The 20,930-nt window shown below is 37.9% G+C and overlaps 1 protein-coding gene across 1 annotated transcript in view; it reads left to right on the top strand.

Annotated features, from left to right (window-relative positions):
* The window catches only part of LOC136867372 (uncharacterized), a 134,374-nt gene that overhangs the window by 105,507 nt on the left and 7,937 nt on the right, over nt 1-20,930 (top strand). The window contains exon 6 of the mRNA XM_067144548.2: nt 3,530-3,697. Coding sequence (XP_067000649.2) covers nt 3,530-3,697 — 168 coding nt within the window. The remainder of the gene's footprint in view (nt 1-3,529; nt 3,698-20,930) is intronic.

Here is a 20,930-nt window from a genome sequence, read left to right as displayed (position 1 = left end):
CTTCTTCTTCTTCTTCTTCTTCTTCTTCTTCTTCTTCTTCTTCTTCTTCTTCTTCTTCGGCCATCTAAGGACCATGGAAAGCAACCATGTTCATTTATCTTAATCCTTCTTTTCTGGACTTCTAATAGTTCTTCATCCTTTCACTTTGCTGTTTCCTCCTCTCTTGTGTCCAGATGGTATTAACTTTCCTCTTTTCTTTCTCCTGGAAACTCTTGAAATTTTGTATCAATATTCTGAAAGTTATTCTGTCTTGTATTATATCGTCTGTTATACCAGTCTCTGTCATATCTTTTTTTTTTTTTTACTCACTGGATCCACTGGTTGCCATTTTTGATCTTGTACACATGGTTTGGACACTCATTTTGTCCATCTACTGTTTCCATCCTCATTATATGACCAAAAAATTTAATTCTCCTCTTTCTGATTGTGTCTAACAGCCTTTCATTTTCTTCACCCTTGTATAGATCTTTATTCCTCCTATGTCTAAACTCGCCTTTCTTCGTTTTCATTGGTCCCCAAATTTTCCTCAATATTTTCCTTTCTTTTTTCTCTATCTCTTCTATTTCACCAGTTTTCATAGAGAACATCCATTCTGTGACATACAGACTCTCAGGTTTGATTACTATGTTGTAGTGTTTGATTTTAGTTTTCCTTGAGAGATTCTTCTTATTGTAAGTATCTTTAGTGAGTTGGTATGCTAGTTCCAGTTTTCTTTCTTGATGTGTTTGCTTCCTTATCGAGTCCATTAACCTGAATTATTTCACGTAGTATTTAAATGTATTAACTTTGTGGATTTTCCCATAATTTGTTTTTAGCGCTATGGGTGAATCCCTAATATTTGACATGAATTGAGTCTTCTCAAAAGATATCTGACGTCCAACTTTTCCTGTTATTTCTTTCAGAAGGTTGATTTGCTCTAAGGCAGTCTCTATACTTCCAGAGAGGATTGCTATGTCATTAATATTCTAATACATGTGATATATGCAGCCATGTTTCATTACTACCTATCAAGCCAGAGAGTATACACTTCCTGTTTGATTCTCTAACCTTTCCCAGCTTCCAACAACAGATGCCAGAGCGTTCCTAATAATTTACATGCTACTAAGAGAAAAAAGTCTATGCACAAACAGACCCTATCATGACATATGCCTTAGACATTATCTGGGAACACTTATTGGAGGATAACCCAGCTACACTAGAAAGAGTTAAGGCCATGTATCTTAAAAAAGTTCTCTGCCTGGCAAAAGTGTTCCTTCGAGACTAATCTATGAGCTCACAAGACATATATAGAAGAACAGCGATGAAAAATACCATTGCCTTCTGTGAAACAATACCAAACTTTCCATGAAGAACTGCAGGATAAACAAGCTAACATATGGATATTTACCAAACATACGACATGGTGACGTCAGAAGGGATGAATTCTGACTACGAACTGCGACATACCGTAACATGCTTCTTATTAAATGTTCATGAAACCATTGGAAAGGGCAGGCAAAACAATATGACTGAGACAGGCATATCAAGACAAGTTATCTGACCTATTTATAATAAATGCTGCAGAGCAGCACGAGTCCTCTAGTTACATTTTCACCTATTTTTAAATCATCTCTTTGAAACTAGTAGTGGTAAACAAAGAGCTCATTGTATTGTTCTGCACATGTTGAAGAATAACACTGTCTTTATCTCAGACTATGTAACAATTTCTGAAGAGATTGTGCAGAACAACGGTGTGTTACAGGGTGTCCCCTGAGCCCTCTGCTGTTTGATGTCGCCAGTAATAATGTTCTTCAGTCAGTACGAGAAAATTGAAAGAAGTGAGGGTATATTTATGCAGTTGATACGGTTATAGGGTCACACAGCATCAAAGAACTACAAGCGGCACAATAAACGTGTGAGGGAAATGAGCAGAGATAAATGTGTTAGAGGTGAATGCAAGGAAGACCGATATATGATCTGTAGGAAGGGTGGACGGGTATCCCCACATGACAGAATGATCTTCAAGCAAGAGGCAATACATACTATAAACAGCTTAAAATACCTAGGCTTACCCCTCCAGATGATGACTACCTCTTTCAGACTTCACACAAGTTTAAGAGCAGCAGCAGTAACAAAAGCCATTTACAACATCAACTTCGTAAACAGATTATCTCTCGAGACTGCCATGGCACTATTTGATCTAAAATTATTCCTATTCTCACTTATGGAATAGAGATTACATGGGGCAAGTTAACTATGAATGACATAGCCACCTTGGAAAGCCTTAAGGTGTGATTCTTAAAGGCAACAATCAGCTTATCTAAATATACAGACTCCAGACTCGTCTATGAGCTTGCTGGGGAGTCCTTCCTGATCGAGATTTGGGATTCAAATTACCCCTACCTTCTATGGTTGGCTGGAAAAAGCTCATGGAAGAAAGGAAAATGAAAAGGGAGGAGATATGGCCTGAGTTCTACACAACAAAGGCCATGATGAACAGGGCATGGACCGATGCAGACCAGGACCTCTGCCACTTTGTAAATTCTTTGGCTTTGCATGGCTACCACCATAAGGTCTGCAAGTCTAAGCTATACAAGCCTGATCCCATGTGTTTATGAACTGTGTGGACTGCATTGCGACAGTTATCATGTTTTGGCGTGCACAAAATGAGCAAGGTCTCTATTTGACTATTGTAAAAACTAAGTGACTCTCTCATTCTATGCACAATTTGTGCACTTTATTCTTTAAATAAATAAATCATTTTATAGGAAAATAAGGCATTGCAAATTAGATCCACTGATTATTTTAAATTCATAATCATTTTCTTCATCATCATTTTTTATAACTCCTACTCAGTGGGTAATTTTACATTTTTACAATAATAATAATAATGTTATTTGTTTTACGTCCCACCATTTTTACCATTAGGGGCCGATGTCCTAGATGTTTGGCTCCTTTAAACAACAATAATAATCATTATCATAAAAGTTCTCAGGATGTCGGCAGGAGCTTCAGAAAAGGATCACCTGCAAAATGAGAGCACCAGAAACATACCTCATGTAAATGAGATAGGCAGGGTTTAGCATGAGGGGACAGCATGGTTTGAGAAACTGGATGAAATGGACAAGTGCCATTTAGTCAATAGAGCTCTCACCCTTCAACTACTGCCATACAAAAAAAAAAAAAGAGAAGACCCTAAAACAGCTGAGCTTGAGCCCAACAACAGATCAGCTACAGCAACAATTTTTTGGCCCCTCTAATGTTGAAGGACTAAATGTTGCCAACAACAGACTGCAACTACATTCTGCTGTCTCAGGTGGATCTGCAGCAGCGGCTCCACAGTAAAGAACTGTTGGTGAAAATTTCATCGATGACAGAGTGAGGTAAAAGAGGAGGAAGAAATAGATGACAGAATTGTAATAATTAAAATTTTAAAAAGTGCCTGCACTCTGTTGTTTATTTGGTTTCCAAATTTTTGATCATATGAAGGATGTTGTGAACTGTATGTGAATGTTTGGTGTCATTCAGCATAAATCTGTTTCTGCTGTAGGTGGGAATACAGATCTTGCTGGCTTCAAATCTCGAATGTGCAGAGATTTATGTGATCTGCTGCCAGAGTTCAGGAACATCCTTAATGTAAAGAGCTGCCCAGGTTCTACCAGTTGGAGTGTTGCAATGGGTTCAACCTATGTATCTCTACCACGAACTGTTCACTCTGGTAAGTATTCATTTATATTTATCTATTCATCTCTGAAATTTTCACAATAAAACTGGTGTATTCAAGAAGTAAAGATTAAACTTTTTTAATATCCTTGAATTGGACTGGAAATTTATTATATATAAGTTCTTATTTATGCAACCTGAAATATTATTCAAAATTTATATTACGAGGGTAGGTCTCAAACTAATGAATTACAATATTTCATTAATCAAAACTTGTTGTTGTAGGAAAACTATATACACCATCTTAATGTATAGAGATTTCTTCACTTATTAAAAAAAAAAAAACTCTGTTTCTTTGCATTCCATTTTTCCCACTTTAAAATATCTATGTGATAGAACTGTTCCAGCATCCTGCAGACTCATTGCTTTCTGTCAAACAGGCCCAAACAGTGAAATTCACAGGAAACAGTAGCCATTAGCTGTGAGGTGGGTGATGTCTCTCCAAGGATCCAAGCACTCTGTAAATGAACGTTGAGATGTGGCGGTAGCTCCTTCTCACATAATATACACTTAACAGGATTGAATTAGACACACATTAAATTTGCAGTTATCAATCAATCAATCACTACTGATCTGCATTTAGGGCAGTCGCCCAGGTGGCAGATTCCCTATCTGTTGTTTTCCTAGCCTTTTCTTAAATGATTGCAAGGAAATTGGAAATTTATTGAACATCTCCCTTGGTAAGTTATTCCAATCCCTAACTCCCCTTCCTATAAACGAATATTAGCCCCTATTTGTCTTCTTGAATTCCAACTTCATCTTCATATTGTGATCTTTCCTACTTTTAAAGACACCATCCAAACTTATTCGTCTACTGATGTCCTCCCACGCCATCTCTCCACTGACAGCTCGGAATATACCACTTATGTCTCAAGTATTATTACAATATTATAAGTCCACCTGTTCAATACAATACAATATGATCCACTATTTCATATGGTCAAATATATGTATTATGTATAAAAAAAATATTTGACCATATGAAATAGTGGATCATATTGTATTGTATTGAACAGGTGGACTTATAATATTGTAATAATACTTGAGACATACGTCAACTTCAATACGGAACCAAAATGAGAATAGTTACTTGTAATATACCACTTAGTCGAGCAGCTCGTCTCCTTTCTACCAAGTCTTCCCAGCCCAAACTTTGCAACATTTTTGTAATGCTACTCTTTTGTCGGAAATCGCCCAGAACAAATCGAGCTGCTTTTCTTTGGATTTTTTCCAGTTCCTGAATCAAGTAATCCTGGTAAGGGTCCCATACACTGGAACCATACTCAAGTTGAGGTCTCACCAGAGACAAATATGCTCTCTCCTTTACATCCTTACTCATCATCATCATCTTCCTTCCAAGTATTGGGCCATGTGACCCGTTACGGTCTTGCATTTTACTTTTTGCAAGACTTGAAAGCAATCAAATGTCCTTCCGACGGGTTGCTAGCCTGAAGGAAGAACATCCTTACTACAACCCCTAAATACTCTCATAACCATGTGCAGAGATCTGTACCCTTTATTTACAGTCATATTTATGTAATTACCCCAATGAAGATCTTTCCTTATATTTATACCTAGGTATTTACAATGATCCCCAAAGGGAACTTTCACCCCATCAACGCAAGTTACATAGTGTATACAGCTCATAAAGGAACATAAAGGAGAAAGACTATATTCACTTATTTGTATCAACTCTGCACATTAAATTGGAAGCAATCTCCAAAATTATGTCAATTTTACTCATTGTCTTCTTTCTTTTTTTTTTTCTTTTTTTTTCTTTTATTAATATAAGGAAAAAGGTGGCGGTACCCAGATAAACTGAATCTCGCACTTTGTTCATATCTCCAGATATACCATAGTCTTCTCTTCCAAAGGTACTGATTTTACTAATGCCTTACTTAGAAGAAATTTTGACTTCCATCTGTTTGTGTCCAACAGTCATGTCTATCATGGTCACAGTTGTTTTCCTCTTGAACTGCAGTAATTATATTGGTATTTGCAATGTTTTTTTCATATTCACTTGACTCACTGTTCACATGTTCAGAATATACTTCAAAAGAATTGTCATGCTTTCTGTTATAGTCCACCAGCAAAAAATAATTAATTAGTTATTTTATTCATTTTATTCATTTCACTTCTCTAACTTGTGAATCGCGTGAACCCCTTGCTTCTACTAAATAACTATGAACTCGCTTGCCCCGGTAGCTTTTCACATTATTTAACCAGATGAGTGCTACGCCCGCCTATAGACGGGCTGACGTGGCCGGTCTACCAGTGCTACGCCCGTCTATAGACGGTGCGCGAGAATTTTAATTTTTTTGAGTTTCCCAGTTCACTTTCGAGTGCGAATTTGATCTCTGACATGTTCTGCCATCTGTGTGGCATTATGTAGAAGTAACTTATCAGAGATTATAGCTTCGGGAAGTAACTTACAGAGCTTTCTGTGGAGTTCATCCGTGATGTAAACAAACATGCCGGAACAACAATTTAGTTGCTCTTGCAGTGATGGTATTTCAGATCACAGAATCTTTCAGTTATTAACCACAGTAGAAAGTGATGATGGAGATAATCATTTTAAGGAATTGTTAAGCGATTTTGAAAGTGAGAGTGAGAGAGAGAGTGCCGAAAATATTGTATGTGAGAGAGAAACAGAGGCTCCTTCTAAACTAAAGAAGAAAAACACGGTGAGTACAAAAGCTATTTTATCGCTAATTTTGTGGCAGACGGATTACTTTTCTTCACCAGAGTTTCAGGTAACTGTGACAGGCTCTGAGGGCCAAGTAGTGTTTGATGACAGCCCAAAAATCATTGATTTTTTGGAAACTTTTGTGCCAGTGGAGTTGGTGCAGATAGTTGAACAAATCGGCATCACAAACAACCAGTAGAAAACATTTAACTTTCACCACATTCCAGGTTTGGAAAGTATTTTCAAATATCAACTTATATACTTATAAGAAGTTACATGTATTAGTCGCCTACAGATTTTAGGAAATAATATTATTTTGGGCTCTTTACTTTGTTCCATGTAATTAATCTCATAATAGAACCGTATTGAGGACAATATATTAAAATTATAAAATCCTTTTAATAACAACCACCTACTCAATACAATACATTACTCATTGAATTATAAAATAATCATGAGGTGTCTTAAATAATGGAACATGTTTCGTTCGACATAGCGAACATCATCAGCCTTAATTTACAAAGATTAGGTCAGGGCCCTGAGCTGAATGATAAAAATTGTTAAGAGTGACAATGCCATAATAAAAAGTAAAATGATAACATTAGACTTGAAATTGTAACAATATGTACAGATTAACAGCAAGTATTTGTAGTGGAATACATTGAACGATGGTAGTCTGTAAAGTTAAAACAAACATGAGGTTGTTAAAGTAAAAAGATATAGTGGATCTTAAAATATATGTCAATGCGTGAAGCGTGGATTAATTATTGACTATGGAGTTCTTGAATTGAGCAAAACAAAAGTTGAAATAGATTTTATTGAATAGTACGAGTCAAACTGAACCAGTTAAAAGGCGCATGGCGACGAAACTAAGGTTAAAATGACGTGAACTTCAGTAGTTAGGAATTCTGTAGGAGAGCCAACACAATGCCAGAAGGAAATACAAGTTGAACTAGTCCGTATTTACACGCTAGCAGTAAAATTAATCGTATACAGCGTAGGACACCAATGTGGACTCGTTAAAGAGTAACTATAAACTTGAAAGTAGGGAGAGTTCCAGCAAACCAGAGATGGATGGAGCAGATTATGGCACAGTTGGAGTTAGAAATCTGGAATGAAAGAAAAGGGAGGAAAAATAAAGTTATGTTATAATGAAAAGAAAAGAAAAAAATGAAGGAGGAGGCTTACCCTTGGGACTAGTGTGAGGTGTTCGCTAACGTTGGCTGCGTGAATCAAACTGGCGAGTAACCTTATTGCTGCTTCTAGTGTTGTATGTATGTATACGTAGAGGCGGGGAGTGAGTCATGTGAGGAGGAGGGGTGACCGATTCCTTGGGCGGGTCGGGTATTCGTGGAGGGGGTGTCGCATGAGAGGGCAGTAGAGTAGTAGTTGTTGTATTATTAACAGTTGTATAATTAAAGATTCTCGTAAAGTTATTATTATTTATATTGAAAAGAGAGAGTAGTTCTGGAATTTTCTCGATTATTGGTTTTTTAATTTCTGAAGTATCATTTAAATTTTGATGTCCGTTAAAATGCTCATCTAGGAAAATGTAAATGTTCTCAAACTCTGTCATAAGTTTACTTTTATTGACGTATTTCAAGATTAGAAGGTCTTTTTCAATTGTAGTAAAACTGTGGCCAGTCTCTTCCATATGGGTGCTCATGGCGGAATACTTTTTATGTTTCGAAGCGTTGTAGTGTTCAAGGTATCTGGTCAAAAAGCTACGTCCAGTCTGTCCGATGTAGGAGAATCCACAATGGGTGCATTTAAGCCTATAGATACCAGAGTTCGAGAATTTATTGTGATTAATGTTAACTATATTTGAATTGAAGAATATATTACGGTTCGTATATCGGGTTCTATAAGCGATATTAATATCGTATTTCTTTAGAGGGTTAGTAACTTGAAATAGGCCTGGATTTGTGTAGGTGAAGGGAGCATATTTCGTTTTTTTAGGCTTGTCCGGAATCAATTTCGTTGCGGTTTTTAATTTTATCTTGTTAATGATTTTATTAAACAATTAAAAATAGGAGAGGATTTCCACCAATCAATACTTATTTATTGTATATATTAAACTACAGGACCGGTTTCGACCTCATATTCAAGGTCATCTTCAGCTGAACCATGTATACATATTAGTATAATGAAGCTTTGATTAAGATTGTGGTGTTGAAGGAATGTCATGACATATACGCCAGCTCACGCTAAGACGTGCCCCATTTGTATGTAACTAAATGTACATCATCATCATATGGCATTCCTTCAACACCACAATCTTAATCAAAGCTTCATTATACTAATATGTATACATGGTTCAGCTGAAGATGACCTTGAATATGAGGTCGAAACCGGTCCTGTAGTTTAATATATACAATAAATAAGTATTGATTGGTGGAAATCCTCTCCTATTTTTAATTGTGCAATTGTCAATACTGCACCCGTCATGCCGGGCTCAGCTCGGCCGGTGAGCGAAGATCTCCAGGGTGTAGATCGTTCGCTTATCGGCTGTGCGAAAATTTTAAAGTGCAGGGATAGATAATGAACTAGTGGCAAATGAGAGAAAGCTAAATAGGTTTTAGACATTTATTACAACTACTGCTCTTCATAAATTATACAATAATTAACAAAATCTAGGTATTTTGTTTATATGATTGTCTTCTTTTATGTTGTAGTCACATAGATACTTCATCGGTAAACGAAACAGGAAATGCCTGTATCTGCAAATATAATATTCATATTTTTAGTGAAAAATTAATTAAATAATTAATAATAATTAATTTGAGATGATCTCTCTCTTTTATAATTTAATAATTTGAAAATAAACTTCCTTCCTTCATGGATTTGATTTTAAACAAATTTGAAAATGATCATTTTCATTTCTCTTTGAAAATTAAATAAAAATTTTTCTCTTATAAAATTATAGTTAAGTCGTCTTCCTTGACCTTTAAATTAATTCATAAACTCAACTTTATAATTATTTAGTAGTTGCTTCTCACATGATAGCTCGGAACTTGACCTCATGTCAATTTACATTTATCCGTTACTCGAAACAATTAATTAAATTATTCTTACAATTTTCGACTTTGTGAGTTCAATCCACTGACATGGCCTATACTTATTCATGTGTATTTGTTAAATAAGATCCTATTCCTCCTTAAAAACGAATAAAATTCACTAAAGGTTTGAATTCATTCAAATGGTGAACCACTAAAGTTGGCGTAAATTAGGCCGAAAATTCCACAAAATAATGAAGAGCATCATCACAAATATGGATTATAAACTTACATTAAGCAAAACACAGTCAAATCATACATACTACACTCACACAAGGATACACGGAAATATTATATACATATTTACACGAACGCTAGCCCTTGATTATTAATTTTTATGTTTAGACAAAGTTAGGAAAATTATTATCACGATGACACTATCGTGGTGACCTCCTCTCATCAACTGGGAAATGTGACAGAGCAAGGATTATCACTTAATTATAGAATACAGTTATACGACAACGTTTAGAGAAAATTTACAAACACAAAATCATCCAAAAAATCATCGATAAATCGCTTAAACATAGGCCAGAATAAACATTCCGCGCACGCGGTTCATGAGCTACGACATTTATTTTTACTTCACCACTATAATTGTGATTCTCGATTAATCTGCACTCATAACGAACACATTACATCAAGTAACATATTTATCCCATCATTGACTCATTAATGGATGCACAGCTCGACTGCTGAATTCAACAATATCCATCAATAAATCAACTAATCATCACAGCACAGCAAATATATAACAAATTGTATCGGTCAGATACCGCCATTTCCCAGGCCTAAATTACAATAATGAGCGCACATCAACCATTTTCAATAATAACTAATATTATGCTCATGACCTTAGGTGTTCTTTTACGCGGTAATTTAGTTAAATTATTTTTAATATTATTATTATTATTATTACTGGCCGCGCAAGATTATACGTGCGGAAGCTACTACACAATAATATTTCAGATGACTCTATTGCACACAAAACTCAACCATATGTCGCATAATTGAAGAATGAACTCTGACATGATAGAATCCACGGAATTTCTGTCCCATTTGATCTCATTAAAAGTCAAAAATATTCAAATAGTCCAAGTTTAACGTTGGGGTCAATTTACACTTATTTCTCCTGCCACAATGAACTCGGGACAGTTGAAACACTTCTCGAAGACATCCACTCAAAACAAACTAATAGGTTCAAATACTCACTCATTCTCAATCTACCATCACCAAGAAAGAAGAGATGGAAAAATTCTAACTAATAGAAAATGTCTAAATAAATAAGTAGAGGCTATGTCATTACAATTACTTTACAAAAGGAAAGAAAGAATAACAAAGTTTAAATATTACTTGGTGGTGACTGTCGGTTGTAGAACTCGGGCTGATGACCTAGTGCATTATCACCTTACGCACCATCGATCCTCGTCACGCCCGTCTGGACTGCCTTACATTTTACTCGTGCATTGGAGACATGCTGGCGCGCTGGAAATCACACCGTTCACGAAGAAAGAAGACTGACATCCTGACTCGAACTCGAACCGGTGACCTCTTCAGTGGAAATCTTGTGAAGCTGAAACTAAAAATCACGTCTAAGACAAGGTCCAAAACTCACACCGATGTCTGATAAGATGACAAGGAAACTTAACTTTTAAATTCTGCTGAATTATAGGTGGAATCCGCAAATATCTGAACTGCAGTTGTAACCAGTTGTAGGCTCTGAATGACGAAGTTCCCTGGCAAGCGAAGTGCGTCTTCTTCTGCCCGTAGTCGAAGCTAGAGTAATTCTTCTCAGTAAACGAAATACGTCTTCTTCCGTCCGTTGTTGAAGCTAGAGTAATCCTCCACAAGACGTGTTCAGAGGTAGAAATTTCTGTGAAAATTTTCCCTAGGAAAATCCATTATTCACTGTCTTAAGACAGGGGTGCGTCTTTTCCTCATAAGCGATTGGTTAATTTATTAACTTAGCACCAAATTAATCGCTTGATTGGCTGCCATAGTCAGACGTCATGCACCTTCACAATTATCGATCGAGCACTTGACACACATTCAGCCTGGTCACGTGTCATTCACGGCTGATTCCAAGGTTATTTGGCTGGCTGTCTCTGCGTTCTCCCCTCGCCTGGCCTTGAGTGGAATTCCCAACCACCTGGCGTATCTCGCTCAGTCAACTCGACGTGATAAAACTCCCTTCCTGGTTCATAAAATAATATTTTAACACACAGTAGAAATAAATGCTTTCTAATAAATGATTTTGCCAATTTTGAAGGGGACATCATCTCCCTTGGTTGGTTAATGATTTAGTCGGAAGATGAAATCATTAATGCTGGAAATAGACCCTTAACATGTTCCCTGAAAAATTTGAGTGGCAAACATGTGTAACACTTCTAAGCCATATTTTCAGCTCTTGTTCCGGCACGTAGCCTCCTGTTGTCCGCTTCTAGTGCTGCGCCCAGTAGTCGAAGTTGATTCATTATAGTGTTCTGCATTGCTTGACATTCCTCACAGGTTTCTTCTTGCAGGTTGACTTGGGTCGATGCATGGTGGTACACTGCATCCTCACTTGTATCCCATGACGTTTCTTCTTCCATTATAGTGTTGACTTGGGCATTATTTACTGGTCTAGGGCAGTTGTAACTTCGCAAGTTTGGGGCATTATGAATTCCCTCATAGCTCTTATCAAGACTTTGAATTTTATAGGCATTATTCCCATATACTCGAATAATTTTATAGGGACCCACGAAAAGAGGTGCGAATTTCGCGTAGAACTTGCTGGTAGGTTCCGAAATGGCTGGTTTCTTTAAAAGAACATATTCATTCAATCTCAGGGGTCGACGGAATTTCTTTTCTCTTACCCTTCGTTGTCTGCGATCAGCTTGCTCCCTTAATGAGATAGCAGCCTTTTGAATGTTTTCCTCCAGTGTTGGCCTTAAGTTATCGGGGCATTGAACGATGCTATCCCAAGGTCGAGTTGGTGGTCGATTGAAATGGAGACTGACAGGGATTTGTGCCGTGGCCTCATGTACAGTATTGTTTAAACACTCCATCATTATAGGTAGAACGTCAACCCATAACCAATGTGTATTTCCACAATAAATCCTACAGAATTTAGCTAGCTCTTGCATCACCCTCTCTGCCGGGTTGCTTGAAGGATGGCGGATAGAATTCTGAATATGCTTAATTCCAAGCTGTTCCATGGCTTCACGGAATTCTGTGGATGTAAATTGGGACCCATGATCAGTGAGTAATGTCTCTGGTTTGCCCATATCTGGAATCAGATTGCGAGTGATGCGCCGAATTATTGATTTCGAGTTCGCTTTCTGGATCGGGTACAAAGTTACGTATTTTGAAAATACGTCGATGGTGACGATGATATGCCGGTTGCCTCGCTTCGATGTCGGAGCAGGTCCAAATAGGTCCATTGCGTATAGTTGTTTTGGCCTAGAAGGAATGATCGGAATCGGACTATGTTGGAGCAGATGGGAGCTCGGTTTCACTCTTTGACAAACGTCACAAGTTCGGACTATGTTTCTTACAGTTGACCGGAGTTTGTCCCATGTAAACTTTTCTTGTATCGTGGCTAGTGTCTTGTCAATGCCACCATGGCCGGTGATTCTGTGAGCATGCCATATCAATGGCTCGTGTAATTTAGAAGGTACTAGTACTCTCAGCTTCGATTTCGCTGTGTCCACAAATTTAAATAAAGTACCATCTAAGTATTGATACCGGGACGCTTTCCTTCTTATCTTTCTGTACCCAGGGTCCTTAGGTTTAGTTTTGTTTTCTAGAAAGTCAATAATAGGCCTCAGGTTACCATCTCGCTTTTGAGCTTGTTTTATATATCTCAATTTTCTCAAAAACTCGTGATCTTCGGGAATTAATTCCAGTTGGTTGACTTGTAAAGTTTCCTCGTTGGGATTACGGCTCAAGCAGTCAGCTAGCATGTTACTCTTCCCTGAACAGTGCTCTAATTTGATGTTAAATTGTTGTACGAACATGGTCCATCTAAAAATTGCGCTCAGACGCCATCGTGGCCTTTAGCATGAATATCAGTGCTTTGTGGTCTGTCCTAATAATTATCTCGAACCCATAGATAATTTTCTGCCAGTATTTTAAGGCATAGACGATAGATAGCATCTCTAACTCTGTTACTGAATAGTGTTTCTCGTGGCTGCGCAGTTTTCTACTGACGAAGGCTAGGTAGATCTTGTCCTCGGGATTCCTTTCGTCTTCCTGAAACAGTACGGCCCCAATTCCAACTCCTGATGCATCTGTTTGTAGAATAAAAGGTTTCTGGAAATCGGGATATCCTAGTTTGACATGATTTGACAGCATCTCTTTGGTTTTTGCGAAGGCTAAATCACATTCTCTGTTCCACTTCCACCTGTTGCCTTTCTTCAATAAATCTTGCAATGGAGCGACGGTTTCTGTGAAGTTCGGACAGTGATTCGCGAAGAAGTTGGCCATGCCTAAGAACTGCCGTACTTGCTTCACGCGGATTGGCCTTGGGAACTTGCTGATGGCCTCTATTTTTACAGGATTGGGTCGTATTCCTTCCCCATCAATTATATGGCCTAAAAACAATATTTCAGCTTGGCAAAAATGGGATTTCTTTAAGTTGATGTGGAATCCAGACTTAGAAAGGTTATCTAACAATTTCTCCAATTTAATTAGGTGTTCTTCAAAGGTTTCACTGGCCACAAGCAGATCATCAATATACCTGGTGGTAAAGCTCTTAACTTCTTCTGTAAGGCATCTATCTAAGGCTCTGACGAGAACGGCTCCGGCGTTACATATGCCGAATGGAAGCTTTCTAAAAACATAGGTTTGCTGATCGAACATAAACCCAGTCAACAGCCTAGACTTCTCTTCTAACAGTATGTGATAATAGGAGGCTGTAAAATCAACTGATGAGAACAATCTCATGCCATGGAATTTCCTCAGGACGTCTTTGATTGCCGGTGCCTGGTCTCTTTCTGGTACTAACTTCTTATTTATATTACGCGCGTCGATACACAGGCGCAGAGACCCGTCTGGTTTATTTACTACTACAAGAGCACTAAGAAATGGTGTGCAAGCTTTCATAATAATTCCATCCCGTTCCATCTCCTTGATAATCTTCGCCACACGAGAGTGAAATTTCTCTGGGATCGGATAGGGTTTCTTCTTAAATGGGGTCCAATCTGTAGCTACCAGTGAGTATTTAAAATCAGGAATTTGGCCTGGTTTGTCATCGAACAGCGATTTATATTTCATCAGAAGATCTCGGAGCTGGCCTCTCTCTTTCTCTGTTCCTAATGCTTGTTCAGCCTTGGAGTTTATAAGATCGTACGGGTGTGTTGTACTATCGCCCTCTTCTATTACGTTGTCCAGGGCCTGGTGAACTTCTTCTGTGGCCTCCTGGTCTTCAGATTCCCACGGTGCATAGGCGTTACTAATTTGGAACACACTCTGATCAGCTATTTCTGATGGGTTAACCATGACTGTTTCAATTGTTTCATCTGACCGGAATAGTATCTGATTTAAATTAAGATCGATGTTGGCCTGATAAGTAGTTAAGAAATCCACCCCAAGGATGATATTGAATTTTATATTTGACATGGCCAGGAAAATATTTTGAAATTTTGAATTCCCAATTTCAACATCCAGTAAAGTTTGTTATCTACATGCTACTGTTTTATCCGGGATAATTCCCTTTATTTTTACATGAGACACCGGAATAATCGGAATGTTATATCTTTCGTTCAAGTCATTTAGAAACGAATTGGAGATGACACTGATGGTGGACCCTGTGTCGACCAAACACTTTACCCTAACACCACATACTCGGGCTAAAATTATTGGCAATGTCCTCGTACAAATTCTACTTGAATCCATATTTTCTTCTAGTAAATCCTCCGACTTTGTCATCCAAGAATCAATCTGCACTATTATCCATTCTCGTGTCGTATTGTCAATACAAGGGCTAGAATTCCGGCTATCTCCCGTTAGTTCAGGGATTGTTTTTTTTTTTTTTTAATAGCGCCCTGACTCTGTTCTTCTCTTTCAGGACGTTCCCTTTCCTCCTTTTCTTTAGCTCTCTGATATTCTAGGCTCTCGGCGCCGACCATGTCAGGATTGACGTCTTGGTCGTGGATAGCACGGTGCCATTTGCGTCGTTCTTGGTTGGATTGTTGTAACTCGCGGAGATATTTTTCCCGTTCTTCTTGCCTCCAGTTCCTCTTCCGGGTTTCGAGTCTGCGGTCGTTGGGTTCTCTTCTCCAGCGATCTCTATTATTTTCATACGGCCTTCTCCGATTGTTCCGCCGGTAGTAATTCCATTCTCTTTCATTCCTATAGCCTGGTCTTGGAGAACGATCCCTGGGCGGTCTTTCTTCACTTTCACGACTCCGGTTTCTCCCTTGGCTGGTAAGGTTCCTGTCGTCTGATCGATTGACAGTTGCATGGAACACCTGTTGCTCTGGGTTTGTACTTCGCCGAGACGGTTCCCTAGATGTCATATCTAACTGTCTGAGAATAGCCTCTGCCTGAATTGCCGTCTGGACGTTCGAGGCTATCATAATTCTTTGGATATCCGCAGGCAGTTGTCTTACGATGACCTTTATTAGTTCAGTTTCTGTAGGTGGCGCGTCAAGCTCACGCAATTTGCGTAATTGACTTGAAAAAAATTCTGAGAAGCGCGTGGGTGTAGACTGAGCATATTTCTTAGCGTACAGTTCTGTCTTAAGTTGGTCCTGAATATCTGAGTTCCAGTACTTCTCTAAAAATGCCCTTTTAAAGCCTTCAAAATCGTCAAACGAGTATCGGAAGGCCGTGAACCACGTCAACACTGAGTTTTCCAGGTATCTCTCAGTTACTCGTAGCTGACGTTCCACAGGGATTTTATTGTCTCGGAAGAACTCCTGCAATTCGTTAATAAAACTCTTGGGGGTTATTCCTTTTACATTATTGAATTTCTTTGGGTGGTCCTCATGCAATCGTATTATATTTACGATTTGGGTTTGACCAGAAGTGTTCAGTTGACTTGTTTCCCCTCTAACAGGCTCTAAAAATGGGTTGGTGGTGTTTACGGGAACGTTTAGAATTACCCTTTCATCGGTCTTGGGAGTTGAGAATTGAACTTCCCCAGATACACGTTTCTCCAGTTGTCCCTGCCGTTCTAATAGAGAATTAGCTACAATATTATTACTCTCTCCTTGTAACTTGAGTAGCTTTAGCTCCTTGGTAAGCTCCTGTATTTCTCCCTGTAATTCCTGTTTGTAGACTTCCGAGCTGGCTCTAACTTCACTTATCTCCTTGTCCACGGATGTTTTTATTGTTTCAAGACTCTGCTGGGTTTCCTCGATTGTCTCATAAAAGTATTCGAGCCGTTCCGAATTAGTGACTTGGGCTACCTTAATCTCGGCTATTACGCCCTTCTCCACCTGTTTTACCGTTTCATAGATTTCGGTGAACTTCCTGCCCCATGCGGTTTTAGTTGCAGACAAGTCCTCGGCATTGTCACTAATTTTCTCTTCAATGGTCCTAAAATTTTCTTTTACTTCGTCCTTGTATTGATCTAGTCCATGCAGTATTCCTGTCTGTACTTTGGCTAGTCTTTCGCTAAACTCATTTGACATAGCTGACATGGAGCTATCGATTCCGGCTTGAATTTCCCCTTTCAGGTTAGAAAATTTTTGCTTAACGGACACCAACTCACTCTGGACTGACGCTAGTTTCCCGTTAAATAATTTAACGTCCATGTGCAGTTTCCCTAAGTTTTCATCCGTCCTAGCTTGAATTTCCTCTAGGGCACCCTTAAGATCTTGTTTGAGTTTGTCCTGTCCTGCATTCAGTTTTCCTGTTAGTGTAAGCTCCAACTGAGTGTTATTTTCGGTTAATTTGCGTTCTAGTTGAGCATTCACATTCTCACTAATTTCACGTTTTAACAGTACACTGTTCTCACTAATCTCACGTTTTAACAATTCATTGTTCTCACCTAACTCACGTTTTAACTCCTGTTTCAGTAAGTTATTGTTTTCATTTAATTCCTGTTTCAATAAGTCACTATTTTCATTTAGCTCCACTTTTAGCTCCTGCTTCAATGAATTACTGTTTTCATTTAACTTTTGTTCTAATGAATTACTGCTTTCAGTTAACTCTTGTTTTAAACTGTCTTTCAAGTCCGCAGTTACTACCTCTAGGAGCCTACGAAGGTCCTCCATAGTAACAGTACCCATTCTAATTTGAGACAACTAGCAGTTCAGACATTGGACGGACCAGGTTCGATGGTCTAATACCCGAGTTCAGATCGACAGTCACGTGTGGATTGAATTCACAGTCATAAAAGAAGATTATTATCGCATAAAATAATATCCTATAATTTAAGTCCAAACTATGCGGAAATCTGCCGCAAAAGATAAATTTTGAAAATATCATCCAGATTTTGTTTATAATATAGCACCAAGGCCCTTCCTAACCTTTAACATGAGCGTAGTTCGCCACAAAAATTTGGGCTAATAAATGTCACAAAATAAACCTGAAATTTTTAATTTGCCACTGCATCTTGTTTGCATCCAAATTCTGGACTACAAGATCGAGTTCTTTTATTGGTACAGCCAATAAATCGGGCCTTAACACGTTGGCCGCCAAATCTATACCTGCACCCGTCATGCCGGGCTCAGCTCGGCCGGTGAGCGAAGATCTCCAGGGTGTAGATCGTTCGCTTATCGGCTGTGCGAAAATTTTAAAGTGCAGGGATAGATAATGAACTAGTGGCAAATGAGAGAAAGCTAAATAGGTTTTAGACATTTATTACAACTACTGCTCTTCATAAATTATACAATAATTAACAAAATCTAGGTATTTTGTTTATATGATTGTCTTCTTTTATGTTGTAGTCACATAGATACTTCATCGGTAAACGAAACAGGAAATGCCTGTATCTGCAAATATAATATTCATATTTTTAGTGAAAAATTAATTAAATAATTAATAATAATTAATTTGAGATGATCTCTCTCTTTTATAATTTAATAATTTGAAAATAAACTTCCTTCCTTCATGGATTTGATTTTAAACAAATTTGAAAATGATCATTTTCATTTCTCTTTGAAAATTAAATAAAAATTTTTCTCTTATAAAATTATAGTTAAGTCATCTTCCTTGACCTTTAAATTAATTGATAAACTCAACTTTATAATTATTTAGTAGTTGCTTCTCACATGATAGCTCGGAACTTGACCTCATGTCAATTTACATTTATCCGTTACTCGAAACAATTAATTAAATTATTCTTACAATTTTCGACTTTGTGAGTTCAATCCACTGACATGGCCTATACTTATTCATGTGTATTTGTTAAATAAGATCCTATTCCTCCTTAAAAACGAATAAAATTCACTAAAGGTTTGAATTCATTCAAATGGTGAACCACTAAAGTTGGCGTAAATTAGGCCGAAAATTTCACAAAATAATGAAGAGCATCATCACAAATATGGATTATAAACTTACATTAAGCAAAACACAGTCAAATCATACATACTACACTCACACAAGGATACACGGAAATATTATATACATATTTACACGAACGCTAGCCCTTGATTATTAATTTTTATGTTTAGACAAAGTTAGGAAAATTATTATCACGATGACACTATCGTGGTGACCTCCTCTCATCAACTGGGAAATGTGACAGAGCAAGGATTATCACTTAATTATAGAATACAGTTATACGACAACGTTTAGAGAAAATTTACAAACACAAAATCATCCAAAAAATCATCGATAAATCGCTTAAACATAGGCCAGAATAAACATTCCGCGCACGCGGTTCATGAGCTACGACATTTATTTTTACTTCACCACTATAATTGTGATTCTCGATTAATCTGCACTCATAACGAACACATTACATCAAGTAACATATTTATCCCATCATTGACTCATTAATGGATGCACAGCTCGACTGCTGAATTCAACAATATCCATCAATAAATCAACTAATCATCACAGCACAGCGAATATATAACAAATTGTATCGGTCAGATACCGCCATTTCCCAGGCCTAAATTACAATAATGAGCGCACATCAACCATTTTCAATAATAACTAATATTATGCTCATGACCTTAGGTGTTCTTTTACGCGGTAATTTAGTTAAATTATTTTTAATATTATTATTATTATTATTATTATTACTGGCCGCGCAAGATTATACGTGCGGAAGCTACTACACAATAATATTTCAGATGACTCTATTGCACACAAAACTCAACCATATGTCGCATAATTGAAGAATGAACTCTGACATGATAGAATCCACGGAATTTCTGTCCCATTTGATCTCATTAAAAGTCAAAAATATTCAAATAGTCCAAGTTTAACGTTGGGGTCAATTTACACTTATTTCTCCTGCCACAATGAACTCGGGACAGTTGAAACACTTCTCGAAGACATCCACTCAAAACAAACTAATAGGTTCAAATACTCACTCATTCTCAATCTACCATCACCAAGAAAGAAGAGATGGAAAAATTCTAACTAATAGAAAATGTCTAAATAAATAAGTAGAGGCTATGTCATTACAATTACTTTACAAAAGGAAAGAAAGAATAACAAAGTTTAAATATTACTTGGTGGTGACTGTCGGTTGTAGAACTCGGGCTGATGACCTAGTGCATTATCACCTTACGCACCATCGATCCTCGTCACGCCCGTCTGGACTGCCTTACATTTTACTCGTGCATTGGAGACATGCTGGCGCGCTGGAAATCACACCGTTCACGAAGAAAGAAGACTGACATCCTGACTCGAACTCGAACCGGTGACCTCTTCAGTGGAAATCTTGTGAAGCTGAAACTAAAAATCACGTCTAAGACAAGGTCCAAAACTCACACCGATGTCTGATAAGATGACAAGGAAACTTAACTTTTAAATTCTGCTGAATTATAGGTGGAATCCGCAAATATCTGAACTGCAGTTGTAACCAGTTGTAGGCTCTGAATGACGAAGTTCCCTGGCAAGCGAAGTGCGTCTTCTTCTGCCCGTAGTCGAAGCTAGAGTAATTCTTCTCAGTAAACGAAATACGTCTTCTTCCGTCCGTTGTTGAAGCTAGAGTAATCCTCCACAAGACGTGTTCAGAGGTAGAAATTTCTGTGAAAATTTTCCCTAGGAAAATCCATTATTCACTGTCTTAAGACAGGGGTGCGTCTTTTCCTCATAAGCGATTGGTTAATTTATTAACTTAGCACCAAATTAATCGCTTGATTGGCTGCCATAGTCAGACGTCATGCACCTTCACAATTATCGATCGAGCACTTGACACACATTCAGCCTGGTCACGTGTCATTCACGGCTGATTCCAAGGTTATTTGGCTGGCTGTCTCTGCGTTCTCCCCTCGCCTGGCCTTGAGTGGAATTCCCAACCACCTGGCGTATCTCGCTCAGTCAACTCGACGTGATAAAACTCCCTTCCTGGTTCATAAAATAATATTTTAACACACAGT

Source organism: Anabrus simplex, chromosome 3 (assembly GCF_040414725.1).
Source record: "Anabrus simplex isolate iqAnaSimp1 chromosome 3, ASM4041472v1, whole genome shotgun sequence".
Classification (NCBI taxonomy): Eukaryota; Metazoa; Arthropoda; class Insecta; order Orthoptera; family Tettigoniidae; genus Anabrus; species Anabrus simplex.
This window is presented reverse-complemented; position numbering and strand designations above follow the sequence as displayed.